The sequence below is a fragment of the Aotus nancymaae genome, unplaced genomic scaffold (assembly GCF_030222135.1).
Source record: "Aotus nancymaae isolate 86718 unplaced genomic scaffold, 86718_ANA_hifiasm-v0.15.2.pri h1tg000059l, whole genome shotgun sequence".
NCBI classification, from domain to species: Eukaryota; Metazoa; Chordata; class Mammalia; order Primates; family Aotidae; genus Aotus; species Aotus nancymaae.
In genome coordinates this window covers 42564728-42580796 of record NW_026988473.1, presented here as the reverse complement: position 1 = coordinate 42580796, position 16069 = coordinate 42564728, and the positions used below count along the sequence as shown (strand labels likewise).

The window sequence follows — 16069 nt, the reverse complement described above, 5'->3', positions numbered from 1 at the left end:
ATTAACAGAGAGGATGATAATGACGACGATACGATATTTGCACAGTGCTTTTAACTTTGACCAATTACTTTGCAAATAACATCTAATTTAAGTCTCAACATACCCCATGTGGTAGTTATCATTCTCCCTGTTTTAAATATGACGAGACAGGTCTACGGAGGCTTGGGGCATTCCTGACGATCCACAGCCAGCAGGAGGCAGAGCTGAACCCAACCTAGGGTGGACGTTATTGCAGCGTCTTAATACATCCACCCCAGAACCTGTGTAGTGTCTGCAGTCCTCAGTGTTTTTTAAAGTAGACTTTATTTTTTAGAACATCTTTATCTTTCCAGAATAATTGCAGATAGTACCTAGAGTTCCTGTTTATCCTACACCCACTTACCCCTGACACTAGTATAATACATATGTTAAAAATAATGAACCGATGTTAATAGATAATCATTAGCCAAAGTCCATACCTTATTTAGATTTCTATAGTTTTTACCTAATGTCATTTTTCTGATCCAGGGTACCAGATTACATACAGTCATCATGTCTCCTTAGGCTCTTCATGGATGCTACAGTTTCTCAGATTTCCCTTGTTTATGATGACCTGGACAGTTTGAGGAGTGCTGGTCAGGTGTTTTGGAGAATGCCCCTCTATTGGAATATGTCTGATTTTTTTTTCCTCATGGTTAGACTGGGGTTATGTTTTTTGGGAGGAAGATCACAGAGGTAAAGTGCCATGTTCATCACATCTTATCCATGGTACATACTATGAACGTGGCTTATCGCTGTTGATTCTGACCTTGATCATCTGGTGGAGGTAGTGTTTTTCAGGTTTCTCCACTGTGAACTTACTCCTTTTCCCCTTTTCCACACTGTTCTTTTTGGAAGGAAGTCACTATGTGCAGCCCACACTTAGAGAGTGGGAAGTTATGCTCCCCCTCCTTGAAGACAGAGAATCTACATAAATTATTTAGATTTTTTCTGCCAGGGAGATTTGTCTCTTTTCTCCCATTTACTTATTTATATCAGCATACACTCATGGCTATTTATTTTCTACTTTGAGTTATAATCCACTACATCTTTATGTTCTTACTTGAATTCTTCCAGCTTTGGGCACCAGGAGATCTTTCAGTTGACTCCTTGTCCCTTTGACATTGTGTGTGTATATGGTAGTGGTGGTGGGGCCTGAGTGTGTGTGTGTGTGTGTTCACGTTTTTACTTTCTGGGTCTATTAGATGCACCAGGCTTATCTTGTACCATTCCTGTCCCAGTCCGAGTACCATCCTTTTCTCCAAAAATATTACCAGGCTCTCCTGGTTCCTTTTATTGGACAATGGCATTAGGATCAAGATCTGGGTATGAGATGTGCTCATTGCTACTGGGGTATGATTTCTTTTAGGCCTTCTCAGCTAACAGAGAAAGGAAGTACCATCATTACCCCACTCTCCACAGATACCAAAATCCACAGATGCTCAAATCCCTTATGTAACATGGTATAGAGTATTTCCATATAATCTATGCACATCCTCCTGTATACTTTAAATCATCTCTAGATTGCTTATAATACCTAATACAATGTTAATGCTAATATAAATAGTCGTTATGCTATATTGCTTAGGGAATAATGGTAAGAAAAGTCTGTACATGTACAGTACAGACACAAGCATCCATATTTTTTTCCAAATGTTTTCAATCCATGGTTAGTTGAATCCATGGATGCAGCACCCCGGATATGGAGAGCTGACTGTATCTGCATAATCATGTTTATCTTTGTATATATGCATAGGTATACATATTTTTCAGTATAACCATCTGTATCTATATGCTAACCATGACTTCATACTGATGGTCTAATTCTAATCCATTCCACATGGATCATTCTAGCTTCTTGCTCTTGCTTATCTGTAAACATTCACTCTAACAGTAAGAAACCTGGCCTTCACCATACACCATCCCTTTATCTAATTGTTCAATTCCAGTATACATGTATATTCCTATTAATGCATACCTCTATAGGAAATAACTTTATCAACTAAAGTACAGTTTTTGTGCACAGCTCCTTTTGCCTTTAGTCTTATAAATTCCACTTATTTCAAAGTCACTATGTCAACACCTTTCCTCCCACTCTCTTCACTAAGATTGTTTCATAGGTTTGTAATGCAGTTACATTTTTAAATTGTTGTCTACACTTCATGCTGATATCCCCTCCTACATGATTTTTAGAATTTGCTTACATCAAGTTTCACTCTTAGTGAAGTTCTGTGGGCTTTTGGAGGTAAATGCAACCTCCAAAATATTTTATGCACATTAAAAAATCTGTACCCAACTGGGTAGGATTGGGTAAATGCAAGTGTTGTATCTGTTTTGCAGAGGACAGAACTGAGCTCTGGAGAATTTAAGTAACTCCTTTAAGGTCACATAGCTTTCAGCTACATTAGGATTTGAACCTGAGACTTTTGACTAAAAGGTGTGGGCTTTATTTCCACACAGGTGACATGTCCAGAGGGAACTAGAGGATGAGTGGGTTGAACAAAGAATATGATGTTTTAGACACAATGATTTTGAGCTGTTTCAGGGATTTTCTGTCCCCCTGGGCAGGAACTCAGAAGGATGATTGTGGCTTGTTGCACAGTGTCTTTCTTTAAAGTTTCAAGCCCTGATTGTTCTGTCACTTCACTGTGTCACTCTCCTGGTTCCCTTTCTCTGGTTGGCTGTTGGACTTAGGATAAAGTCTAAAAATATTTCAAGGCTCTGCCTAAGCTGGCCTTTACCTACCTCTTGAACCTTTTTAAAAATTATTTTTATTTTTATTTTTTTGTAGAGATGGGGTCTCTCTATGTTGAGCAGGCTGGTCTCGAATGCCTGGGCTCAAGCAATCCTCCCGCCTCAGCCTCCTAAAGGGCTGGGGTTACAGGCATGAGCCACTGTGCCCAGCCTTGACCCTTATCTTAAATGACTTTGCCTGATGGGTTCTGTTCCCTCTGGTCTTCTTTATGCCCTTGCATGCATTAAACGACTTCCTGCATCAGAGCTTTTGTACAAGTTGTTCCTGTTGCCTGGATGTCTCCTTCTTCCTCTTCTCTCTTTGCCCAGCTAGCCTCCATGCATTCTTCAGATTTCAACTCAAATATCACCTTTCTGTGTGCCTTGGTTTTCTAATCTGCAAAGTGGGCATGTTAATAATACTTTGTTAATTAGATTGCTATGAGAGTTAGGTTAGTGAACATATACAAAGATATTTGAACAGCACTGAACATAGTTAACTCCATGTGAAAGTTAGCTGTTGGTTATAATTTCATAATAATATTGTAGTATTATTATGCATTTTATTATTGTTATGATAATTTTATGTTATTATCATTCCCTAGGAAGGCCTTTCCTACCTCTGCAGACTAAGTCTGGTTCCTTCATATGCTTTTCTAGCACTCAACACCTGCCAACAGCACTGATCACAATTATAATTGAATAATCAATGTTGTTAATTGCTTATTTAATGTCTGTGTCCCACACAAGTATATAATTTCCATGAGGACAGAAACCTTGTCTTATCACTGAATTCATAGTCTGATACAGTATGCCTTGCACATAGTTGGTGCTCAGTTAAGTGTTCAAATGAATGGTTGTGTAGATGTTTTCCTGTGGAGGGAGTTATGAAAGGGGCCCAATGTGTAGCCATTTTAGAGGTAGAGAACCTGAGGCCCAGAGAATATTACCTCACTTCCTGACTGCTTGTCAGTGGACTACAGGATGTAACACATGAAATGAGTTATATAAACACCCATAAAGGGATGAAATTAAAGTTCTGGGTTGTGATGAGGTGGGGGAGGCCAGTGTTTCTGAGGCCAGACTCTGGGCCATCTGGGTTCCATCTCTTCTCTGTATCTTTAGATAACCTGAGAATTGACCATCATTTTTATTAGTGTTATCCTTATTCTGCTACTAACCTTCTCCAATCTGAGCCTCTGCCTGCTCATTCCCAGAGAATGAGGATAACATTTGGTTGGATGATCCCTGATATCCTTGGGGTTCTGTCTGCCATTCTGAGGAGACTGTCCCTCAAACTGGGCTGGGGTCTTTGTCCCTAGAGGGCTCTGTTGGAACCAGCAGGATGGACAGACCAACTAACTCTGCCCCATTGACCTTTCTGTCTCTCTAGAACCAAGATGGAGCCTGTGTCCAATCAGTGTCAGTGATTCTGCATCAGGACCCTCGGAGGCAGGTGACCCTGACCCAGGCAGGGGATATCCTTCTGTTTGACCAGTACAAGATCATCCCGCCATACACGGATGGTACGGTTGGGTGGACAACAGACGTAGTTAGGAACTGAGGGTTTGGACCTCTTTTCCCAGGCTTCTCTGGCTAAAAGCACTGCTACACTGGCAAAAACTAATATTCTAGTACTGGGTAGGTCAGGGTAGGGGACACTCTGGTTGCAAAAATGTGGACTCCAAAAATGTGTCGTTGTCCCACCTCAACAGGACAGTGGGCTTCCTAGCAGTGTGATGGCTTCTCCTAACATGAGCATATGCATGGATGTTTCCCATCCTGACTCTCATAATTTATTAACTACTTGTTATACTCTCTGATTCCACAAGGAACTTATGCGTAGCTCATAAGAAACACATCTAACAAAAATGGCAAAACGAGTAAGAAATAAAAACCTAGCACCAGAAAGAAAGAAAAACAACAAAAGGAGCTCAAGGTTGGAGGAGTGGGAATGCACTGGGTGTCAAAAGGCTGCAGAAATAAATATAAACCATAAAGGGTATAAAATGTTCTACAATAAAATCTAAAATTTAAATTTGTTACACTCAAGTCTAAAATTGTATCATGAGCTTCCATAATAAAACTGTGTTGTGGCCACTGTGAAGAGAATGGGTAGTTACAGAATCCTCCTTCTGCTAGAGGAGGAAACGTGTACCAGTTCCTTAGTGGGAGCAAAACTTTAATTGGCACTTGATGCTAAAAACAATTTCTCAGCCCAGGCCGCCGTGGGAAGTTATCCCTGGGTCCCGATTTCATCACTGAACAGGGTTTCCTCAAGCCTCCCCAAACCAGCTTCATGGTAGGCACGGCTTCAGTGTGTGGGTCTGAGCCGGCCAGGCAGGTAGCAGTGGTGGGCGGGATGTGTACTGGCTGCCCTCCCACTCTCCCCCTTCGGATTCTGTGCCCAGATGCCTTTGAGATCCGTAGGCTGTCGTCCGTGTTCCTGCGGGTGAGGACGAATGTGGGCGTGCGTGTGCTCTACGACCGTGAGGGGCTGCGGCTATACCTGCAGGTGGACCAGCGATGGGTGGAGGACACCGTGGGCCTCTGCGGCACCTTCAATGGCAACACGCAGGACGACTTCCTGTACGTAGGTCTGCGCCGGAAGCGGAAGAGGAGGGGAAATGGGCCCCTTGGCGGGGGAATCTAGAGGTACTGCCTAAATATGTCTCTCCCATCAGCCTTTACCATTTATTGCTTTACATTTAAATTTAAGTATGTTTCTTTAAAGCAGCTGTTCACAGTCCTCTGTGTGCGGAAGACTCACCTGGGGAGCTTCTTAAACCACTGACTCCTGAGTCCCACTCCTTAAGATTTAGGGTGGACTCAGGAATCCTATTTTTGATAAGCACCTCTAAGATTCCAGTATGGGAGGTCTGTGGACCATACCATGAGAAATGCTGTTTAGAATGAGGTCTTAAAACCCCGGACCTCAGACTGACTTTGATTTGGCTCATGGTTTTGTTTGTTTTAATTGAGGTGGACACTTTAGGTGAGTGTAAGCTCCTAGTGAGCCAAAAACACAAACATTCCCACTTTCTAACCCACCAGGCCAATCTAACCCATGTATCTTTCCTCCCTAGTACTTGAAGGCTCTTGAGTTTGCACCCCATGAGCCTCCCAATATTCAGGGAAAGGCTGTTTTCTGTGAGCTGGCATATTTGGGCACAGACGTAGATTAGGAAGTTGGCAAGGTTCCTAGAAAGGAGAACAAAGGATTGATCTTAAAGGCTGGAGATTCTGGCCAGTCCTTCGAGTTACGTGCATTAGTGGATGCAGAAGGAAACAGGGGAGGCATTCTTTAACCAAAAAAGAGAACTCAGATTTGCTGTAAAGAACAAGAACAAGATAAAGCTCAGAACTTTTCAATGCATATACATTTAAAACTGTGGCATTCTACTACGCCTTGCCTGGTAGGGCTGATGTTAGGGTAGCTGGCCAAATAGTAGGGGCACACCCTGGTTTAGTGTGTAAGATGTTTGCCACTCTACTAAATGTGACTTCTGGGTAGGAATATTGCCCTATATAATATGAGTGCTGTCGCCCTGGAACAATATGTGGGCATGATGGGTGCCAGGCAGAACCTGCCCTCCATAGAGACCACGACCTCCCTCTGCTCAGCACCTATGCCTGCATTTGGTGACTCTTGGAGACTTGTGATGTCTAGGAAACATGCTCATCCCCCTTCCTCCCTTCACTGCTCCTTGTGTGACAGTTTCCTACTGAGACAGCCAAAGGGAAGCCAAGCAGTTTTCAGGAACTGCCCATAGAGAAGGGAGTAGGGAAAAAGTCTTACCCCTATGGGGTTTGATTCTCTTCATGATGCCCCTGTTTCTTTTTCTGACCCAAAGAGCTGGGGTTGGGGAATGATGTGGGCAGTGTATGGTCCTAGCCCATTTTGAGCCCTTTTGTTAAATGTTATGTGTGTGTGTGTGTGTGGACGTGCATGTGTACCTCCACAACTCTGTGTTTGAATGTGGCTGTGTGGACCACCTTGGCTGTCTGGCATATATTTGTGCTCTGTATGTGTGTGTGTGTTGAGGGTGTCTGCATATACATGTTATAGGTTTGGGCGAGTACACATGCTCCTCTGAGTGTGTGTATATGGATGTGTAGATTATGACTGTGTGTGTGTATATGAGCAAGTAGTTGCTTACCTGGATCTGTGCTATTTGTGTCCCTGGGTCCACATGGACAAGTGTGTGAATATGGCTATAACATGGCTGCAGGTCCCCAGTGGGTGTACCTGAGAGCACCCCACAGCTCTTTGGCAATTCCTGGAAAACGCTTTCTGCTTGCTCCCCGCTGGTCCCTGGCTCTCCACTGGACCCCTGTGATGTACACCTGCAAGCCGGTGAGTTGGCAGGGGAAGGGGAGAGGCATGGGTGAGTGGGGTTGGGAGGACTGCTTCTTCAAGAGATATGAAAAGGGAACTCGGGTCAGGAGGGTGCTGGCCAAATTTGTAGGAGTGCTAAGAAAAGGAGGAGCAGCAGGGGGGCGGGGAGGAGAGACAGTGAGGTCCAGGCAGACAGGAAGCCTCATAGTCTTTCACTATCAGGTAAACACACACACCTTTATACTGGCTTCTCCATCTCAGGGCAAAAGCTGAAGTCAGCTCTGTGACCCCACCAGGCCCCACCCTCTCTGCCCATGTCTGCTACTACTCCCATGCCCTCTGCTGTACCGCAGCCACCCTGGCCTCCTTGTCCTTCTTTCTACACAGTCAGGACTGCTCTCCTTTCCACGCCTTTGCACCTGCAGTTGCCTCTCCTGGAATGCTCTTTCTGCAGACACACACATCCCTCAGTTCCTCGCTTCTTTCAGATTTTTGCTCAGACATCACCCCCTTGCTGAGACCTTCCTGACTGCCTGAATTCAAATTGCCGTTGCCCCTCCTGCCTGGCCTTGCACTCCCCATGCTGCTTCTTAGCTTTCTCTCTCTCCTTAACTTCTCCACTTTTGAAGTTGCTATGTGAATTTTTTAGTGATGGTCTCCTTTGACCAGAATGTAAGCTCCAGGGGTTTTCATCAAGCTGCATATTCACACCCAGATGTACTAAACCACACCCATACCTTCCCAGCCAGCTGTGCAGTGAGGTAGCTGCCTACATCCATACTGTGTGTGCGCACACACACACACTCCCCTGAGCCATGGGGAGGGAGAGAGACTGAGTCCTGGGATACCGGGCAGACTGCCCCCTGACCGCCTGGCTCCTGTTCTTCCTGCCCCAGCTTCCTACTCAGTGCAGGCCTGCAGTGTGCTCATGGGGGAGCTGTTTGCGCCCTGCTCTGCGTTCCTGAGCCCTGTGCCCTACTTTGAGCAGTGCCGCAGGGACGCCTGCCGCTGCGGGCAGCCCTGCCTCTGCGCCACGCTGGCCCACTACACCCACCTGTGCCGACGCCATGGGCTCCCTGTTGACTTCCGCACCCGCCTGCCAGCCTGCGGTGAGTGCCTACCCACGTGGGGCTGGGCTGGAGGAGCTGCAGCTCCAGGCCTGAGTGTCCCCTGCCCCCCTCCACTGGGATGCCCTCCAGTCTCCTCCAGCCTGACTGTACCCATAGTCTGCTTCTCCTCCTGTGCCTTCCACCTCTGCCAATGGTCCCCATCCCCTCGGTCACTCAGGCATGTCACCTGGGATGTATGACTCAGGACTGCTTCTGTTACCCTTGCTTCCACTCCATCTCAAGTCCTGTCAGTCCTGCTAATCCCAAATTCACCCACTCCATCAGAGCCACTTTGCATTGCACCTTTCTAAAGACCACTGGCTGTTGCCCTGGGGTTTGAGTACACATACTCAAGTCGTGAGCCAGCCCCTACCCATCCCTACCCTGACCCTGGGCTATGCTCCTTCCCATGTCTTTGTCACCTCTGTGCCCCCAGCTCTAGCACAAGGCCTGACTCTCAGTGAGCTTTTAGCAAATGTTTGTTGAATAAATGGAAAAGGCCCTGTACTGGGAGTCAGGAGGCCTGAGCTCTGTTCCAGACCTGCAGGTAACTTGCTGTGTGTCCCCAAGCAGGGTTCTGATGCTCTCTGAACCAGAGTTTCCCCAAAGGGGATTGGACAGGACTACTGGTTCTTAACCCTGGCTGCATATTAGGGTTACTATAGGAACTTTCAAAAGATTCACGCATCTGGGCCACATTGAGTGTCAACTAAGGCAACAGATCTGGCAGTGAGGCCCAGGCATCAGCATTTTCAGAGGCTCCCCAGGTGGCTTTGATGTGTAGCCTGGATTGAGAACAGCTGAACTTGATGGTCTCAGTGGATCTACTGGATTTCACAGCGTGTAGGAGACTCTGTGGGGAGTGGGACGGTAGCCACACTGGCTGGTCTCAAACTCCTGACCTCAAGTGATCCGCCTGCCTCAGCCTCCCGAAGTGCTGGGATTACAGGCATGAGCCACTCTGATTTTTGAGTTTTGACATGTAAAAAGCTGCACAGCTAAGATCTCAGGCAGGTAAAGGCCCCACAGGACAGTAGTAGGCACTGTTGTGCATCCAAGCTAAAACACTACTAAAACCAGAAATAAGTGCAGCAGCATTGCAGGATACAAGATCAATATTAAAAATTCAATGATATTTTAGTATCAGGCTGAACTTGGCAGAAGGGCCCACCTGATGATTTGCCATTCCAGCGTATTGGTAGGCAGTGGCACTCTGGAGTCAGACCTGGGTTCAAATTCCGCCTCTGACTTTGACCTGCTGTGTGACCTTGGGCAAATGTCTTAACTTCTCTGGATCTCCATTCTCCTCATAGATTGACAGCCCCACTCCACACAACTGTGGGGGTGAGGGAAACAAAGCATGGCCTCCCCTCTCACTGCAGCACTGTCCTGTGAGGCCACCAAGGAGTATAGCCCCTGCGTGGCCCCGTGTGGACAAACCTGCCAGGACCTGGCCAGCCCTGAGGCCTGTGGGGTTGATGGTGGCGACGACCTGAGCAGGGACGAGTGTGTGGAGGGCTGTGCCTGCCCACCAGACACCTATCTGGACACCCAGGCTGACCTCTGTGTCCCCCGGTGAGTAGGCCAGCTTGACTTCTGGGTTGGGTGGGCTGGTGAGGCCAAGGATCTCCATGGTATCTGAGACTGGGGAACCTGGCTGGGCCTCTCGTGTCCCTGCTTCCCTGCACAGTTGCAGGCCAGACCTTGGTGGGTAATGTGGGTGGGCTCCCTCCTTGGGGCCTCCCTCCCAGATCTCTCTTCAGCCTTGGCCTTTGGGGCATTCCAGCAGCTTCCTCACAAGACAGAACAACCCCACAGAGCCCAAGGGCCCTCTCTCCTCACTCCCCTCTCCCACAGCATTTATTGACTTTCTAATATGTTCCAGACATTTCTAGGCCTTGGGAATTCAGCAACAAACAAAGCAGAGTTCTGCCATCATGGGTCTCACACTCTAGGGTGGCAAGACAGACAAAGAAATGAACGGACACTTAATGGACAGGTGGCAACAAGAGCTGTTGAGCCAAGCAAGGCAGGGTGACAGTAGGGAGGCCCGTTCCTAGTGCGTTACTTGAGGTAGGCCTGGAAAGCAAGGCCTTTCTGCTGAGGTGAGGTCTGAGCAGAGACCTGAGGGAGTGAGGGAGGGGGCTCCAGGAGGAAGGGTGGCCCAAGATTCAGCTTGTTCTCAGTGTGGCTGGAGGGCAGAGCAGGAGGAGGAGAGTGGGAGGCAGTGACCCCATATGATTCTGGGGCGACTGGCAAGGTCCTTGTTCCCCTCCAGGCCTCTATTTCTCTGTGTATAAAATTATACACATTTTATTGGTGGTTTTCAAATGGAGGGCCTCTTTAGGGTAAGTAGGAGTCACTCACAGGCCTTCCCAAACTACAGAGTCCTCCCTTGAGATCCAGATGTGTGCCTGGCAGCTCCCGCCCCTGTACGCTGAGTGTTGCCATCCGAGGGTGTCTGTGTGGCTTACCAGGGAGAGGAGGTGGTTGCTGATCAGCACTGGGGCTGGAGGAGTTCCGGCATCCCGTCCATGACTCACTGCTCTGCTCCAAGACTGGCACGTGCCTGTAATGGGCAGGTTCTGTGGGAGCTGAATGAGGAGGAGACATAGGCTTTGCCCTTAGATGACCTGCAGAAAAGAAGAAAGACAGCACAAGGATCCCTACCTTACAGAATCCCTGTGAAGAATCAATGAGATACTGTATGCAGAGGGCCTGGCTGGGTGTCCCTGGCCAGAGTTCAATGTACTTAACAACCAGTGCAGCACAGGCGCTGAGCAATTGGAATGGATGCTGGACATGAGTGACCAGGACACCTGCACCAGGCTGCAGCACCGACTTAATATCTGCCCCATTCCTGACTTGGCGTGGGCTCAGGAGCCATGCTTCTGTTCGTTCTGCCCCTCCCTTCCTCGGTCCAAATGGGGCTGGCTGCAGGAGAGTATGGAGACCAGTAACTGTCCTTGTCTAAGCTTGGTGCATGGCTCTGAATCTGGGACCCAGCCCTGACCTCTGTCCCTAGTGCCAGGCAGGCTTTTCTGCTCGCTGGAGATGTGCTGCATGTCACCATAGACGCCATTACTTTTCCCTGTGTCCTTATGCCCCTGGTTGGCTGATGGTGGGGCCCCTGTTCTTGGCAGTCCCTGCCTCAGCTCCTGAGCCTGCTCACCTTTCTCTCCTCCTGCTTTTTATAGGAACCAGTGCTCCTGCCACTTCCAGGGAGTGGACTATCCCCCTGGAGACAGCGACATCCCATCCCTGGGCCACTGGTGAGCTCCGTAGGTAGCAGCCTTCTTGCTCTCTCTTTAAAGGGAGGCTGCTGACTGAAGACAGTGCGACTGAGTGGAACTTTCTGTGAAGGGACACCCAGTCCTGCTCTGTGCAGGGAGGGGGCAGTGAGTGAGGATGTCTGTGTGAACTCTGCAGTGACCCGAGGGCAGTGACACGGGGTGTCTGGGTCCTGCAGTGATTGGGTCGGCTGACCCTGGGGCCTCTCTTTCTCTGCAGCCACTGCAAAGATGGAATCATGAGCTGTGATAGCAGAGCTCCAGGTAAGGGTGACTGGAGAGGTGGAGCCTTTCTGGGGGCTCCCCATGGTAAAGGAGAGTAGGGAGTGGGACACTGATCAGGTCTCAGCGAGCCCACCCGAGGTTTTGGCCTACACTGGGCCTTCCGTGCCCTCATAGCAAAGACTCTAGCTTGGAAGGTGGCACCTGGAACTCTGTCCCAGCCTCAGCCCCACCCTAGTGGCTGTCCCTGCTGCTTGCAGAGGAGAGGCTGAGACTCTGTCTTCCTCCAGGGCAGCCACCTGGGGCAACCACGTTGGGTGTCTGGGCAGTTTCTTGACTTCCTTTAAGTCCTGATTTCCTCTGTCTGAGCTGTCATGTATCTAGTGAGGCAGACTCTGCCCAGGACAGTGCTGGGTGTGGGATCACAGAGGTGGGCAGGACAGCCTGGGCTTTTGAAACCCTCCTAGGCAACAGAGACAGGGATGGGGTAGAACAGTTGGGGGGCAAACTTCGAGGGGCTGGGAGGTTGGGGAGGCCCTGGGGGCTGGAGCATTCAGGGAGGGCTTCCTGGGGTGGAGGAAGGGATCCGAGAACAATCATACAGTAGGTGGTTAGGACCAGGGCCTCCAGAGTCATCTGGCCTGGGTTCAAATCTTCCCCGGCACTCACTAGCTGTGCTGCCCTGGACCACCCACTTTATCTCTCTGGGCCTTCATTTCCTCGTCGGCCATAGCCTAGATTCCTGCGTCCTCCCCATGTTTTGTGTATATTCCTGGAAGCGCTTTTCCTTTGGTCACTTCTGGCTTTGGATTTCTGGCTCTTTGGGATTTTCATCTCACCTCCTGTGCCTGTTCCTTTCTGGTTCATCCCAGCCTGGGCATGGAACTCAGCTCCTTTTCGTTAATTTTCCTAAAAAAGATCACTCACACAGTATGAATGTGTGGGGCAGACCTTCCTGAGGGCTCAGGAAGAGAGAGTGGGTTCATGTCACGGAAATAATGGTAACAGGACGGTGACTCTCCTGGTCGTTCAGAGTCCTCTGGTCCCACTGCTACACTGATTGCTCATCCTCTTGCTAGCCCCTCTCCTGGTCCCTCTGGGGCACCTCTCACTTTATGATGACTTTGGGGAGGAGAAGTGGCTTCACTCCATTATTTGGGAAAATGGGGGACAATACTTTCTAGAGTTGTTGCAGCCTTCAATAAGATGACATGGGGGATGTACCTGGAGCAGCCTGGTATTGGGGATGGGCAGCAATGGTTCCTGGTGGCCGTGGTCCCGTTGTGTGACAGACAGCACACATCTATCCCTCCCGCTTTGAGGCGTATCTGGGAAACCAAGCAATGCCCAGGAGCAGCTGGGCCGGGAGGAGGCTTCCGAGCCCATCTCTCCCTCCCTCCATCCTCCTGCTGCTGCCCCTGTAGCCCAGGAGCCCATCCTGAGGCCCCAAGCCCTCCACTCCCATCTTCTTCTCTTCCAGCTGCTGCCTGCCCAGCAGGCCAGGTCTTCGTGAACTGCAGTGACCCTCACATGGACCCAGAGCTGAGCAGGGAGAGGACGTGCGAGCAGCAGCTGCTGAACCTGAGCATGTCGGCCCGTGGCCCCTGCCTCTCAGGCTGTGCCTGTCCCCAGGGGTAGGTACCCATGCTGCCGTGGGCCCACGACTCTGAAGGCTGGTAGAACCAAGGGCCACAGGGTGGAGTGGGGGCAGGGAAAACATCACACAGTCTTGTAGGAAGGCACTGGCCTGGACTGGCCAGCCACAGCCATCATGGCCAGCGAGGAGTGTGGAAAGAGGAGGGGCTGGGGATCCAGCCTGGAGTGTTCCCTGTAGGAGGGAGAGCCCTGGCCACCCATCTGTGAAATGGAACAATCATCACGCCCAGCACCTTCACAGGCCACTGTGAGGAATCAATGAGCTTGCTCAGTGGAAGTACTGAGAGGGGTGTCGGGCATGCTGTGGCGCTGCCGTGGGTTGGCCACTGGAGAGGAAACCCAGGTTCAGTTCTCAGCCTCTTCCCCTCAGGAGGAGGGTCGATGCCGCCAAAATACTCAAAAACGAAGACCGCACCCGGAGAAAACTGTCCCCTTCCCAGATCCCCCAAACCCTGCCATTAAAGCTGTGATTGCTGCATGGTCAGGCTCTGTGGGCATGCCTGTGTGGGCTCTGTACCCCGAGGTGGCCCAGGGCCCAGCACCCAGCTCTGCCCCTTCTCATTCCCAGCTCTGGGCTGAGAAGACAGCTGGTACCTCATCTCCTGGCTCAGCAACACCGGGCTGTGACCTTTAGCCTGTTCAGAGATTAGTGGTCACTTGGGAGTCATGGCCCAGGCCTGGTAGCCAAAGAAAATGAGATGGGGGTCAGGGCGTCTAGGGTGGCAAGGGGAGGGGACAGTCAATTGGAGCTTTACTGTTTCTAAGACACTTAGATGTTGTTACCTCTTTCAGTCTCAGACCATCCATGGTAGAAAGGAGGGGAGGACCATGATGCCCATTTTGCAGATGAAGAAACTGAGGCCAGGGGCAGGGTGGAGGGAAGTGGTACCCAAAGAACCAGGACTCAAACCCAAGTGTCCTTACTCCAAGCCCAGCCACTGGCCCAGAGCGCATGAGGTCCGGGGTTTGGTTCCCTACACAGAGATCATAATGTAGGTTGTAAGCCTGCCCCTTCCAGGCAAGAGTGTCTGAAAGAGAACCTGCAAGCAATCCTACACCTGGCCATCTGCTGCCATTTGGGCCCCGGAGTGACATGTGAGGAGTATCTTTGTCACTGAAGGTCCCCTTGTGACGCCATCCTGTGTGCACAGGCTGCCTCTCAGCCTGAGGTCAGGAAAAGCCAGGGTGTCTGGGGTCAGGAACCGAGGGTCACTCACTGCCAAGAGTGATGGCAAGGCCACAGAGGCACAGTGGAAAGGGTGCCAGACTGGAGACTGGGAGACTGGGCACTGGGCTCTGGGCTCAATTTGGCCGATGACCTATTGCGTGCTGTATCAAAGCCCCTCTAAGGAGCTTGTCAAATTGAAATTGGTACCGTCTCAATTTGTAAGGGAAGGGCAGGCATTTCCTACTATCCTGGGACATCCCCTTGCTGGGACAGGGCTCCCAAAGATGCTTAAACATCCTTAACAACCTCTGCCTAGGACCCTTGGAACCCATGATCACCTCTGTGTATGAGAGTTCTGACTGACTGGTCACCATGCCCTTCTCTGTAATGTGTCTAAGAATCTCCAAAGAATGGTCTGTGGTTGTCTGTGCACCTCCATATTTTTTGCATCTGGGAACTGAGCCAAGGGCCCTGGGGCCACTAGGCCATGAGGCACAATGAGCACAGATTCTAGAATCAGGCTTGAACCCTGGTTCCACCACTTCCCAGGCTGGTCTCAAGAAATCCTCCCAAAGTGCTAGGATTACAGGTGGGAGCCACTGCAGCTGGCCAGCTTTACAATTTTCGCTTTTATATTTAAGCCCATGATCTATTTAAAATTATTACATTTTACATATGTTGCAAAATGGAGTCAAGGTCTATTTTTTTTTTTTCTGATGGACATCCAGTGGTTGTAGCCCCATTTTTTAAAAAAGACTTCCTCTCCCCATGTAATTGCTTTGGCATTTTTGTGAAAAATTAATCGACTGTATGCACTTGGGTCTATTTCACTCTACTCTGTTCCATTGATCTGTTTGTCTGTCCTTATGCCAGTATCCACTCTCTTGATTTATGAAGCTTTGCTGTAAGCCTTGAAATCAGGAAGTGAGAGTTTTTCAAATTTTTTCTTTTCTTTCAAAAAGTTGTTCTAGGTCTTTGCATTTCCAAATAAATTTAGGATCATCTTATAAATTTCTATCAAAAAAAAAAAAACCTCTGAGGTTTTGAATGAAATTGTGTTGAATTTGTAAATCAGTTGGAGGAGAATTGACATCTTAACACCAGTAAGTCCTCCAAACCATAAATATGCTATTATTTTCCTATTTATTGGTCTTTTTTAATGTCTCTCAGCAATATTTCATAGTTTTCATGTAAAGGTTTACACATTTTTCATTGAATTTTTTCATAGGTATTTGCTGTTTTTGTTGATGTTATAAATGGTATTATTTTATTAATTTTCCATTTTTTATTGTCACAATATGGAAATACAGTCAATTTTCACATATTGACTTTGCATTCTACAATCTTGCTAAATCTATGAGTTCTAGTGGTTTTTCTTTTTTTGATAGATTCTTTAGGATTTCAGTAAGTGATCATGTCATCTGTGAATAAAGATAGTTTTATTCTTTATTTAAAAATTTTACATCTCATATGTTCCTTGCCTTATCATGCTGTATTGGACTTACAATATACTTTTGAATAGCAGTGATAGAAG

General features: G+C 48.6%; 1 protein-coding gene across 1 annotated transcript in view; it reads left to right on the top strand.

The window, feature by feature from the left end:
• The window catches only part of OTOG (otogelin), a 95812-nt gene that overhangs the window by 18737 nt on the left and 61006 nt on the right, over window positions 1-16069 (top strand). Inside the window, exons 16-23 of the mRNA XM_021675174.2 lie at window positions 4145-4277; window positions 5163-5340; window positions 6984-7108; window positions 7987-8199; window positions 9582-9774; window positions 11397-11471; window positions 11710-11753; window positions 13192-13345. Of these exons, the coding sequence (XP_021530849.2) occupies window positions 4145-4277; window positions 5163-5340; window positions 6984-7108; window positions 7987-8199; window positions 9582-9774; window positions 11397-11471; window positions 11710-11753; window positions 13192-13345 (1115 nt within the window). The remainder of the gene's footprint in view (window positions 1-4144; window positions 4278-5162; window positions 5341-6983; window positions 7109-7986; window positions 8200-9581; window positions 9775-11396; window positions 11472-11709; window positions 11754-13191; window positions 13346-16069) is intronic.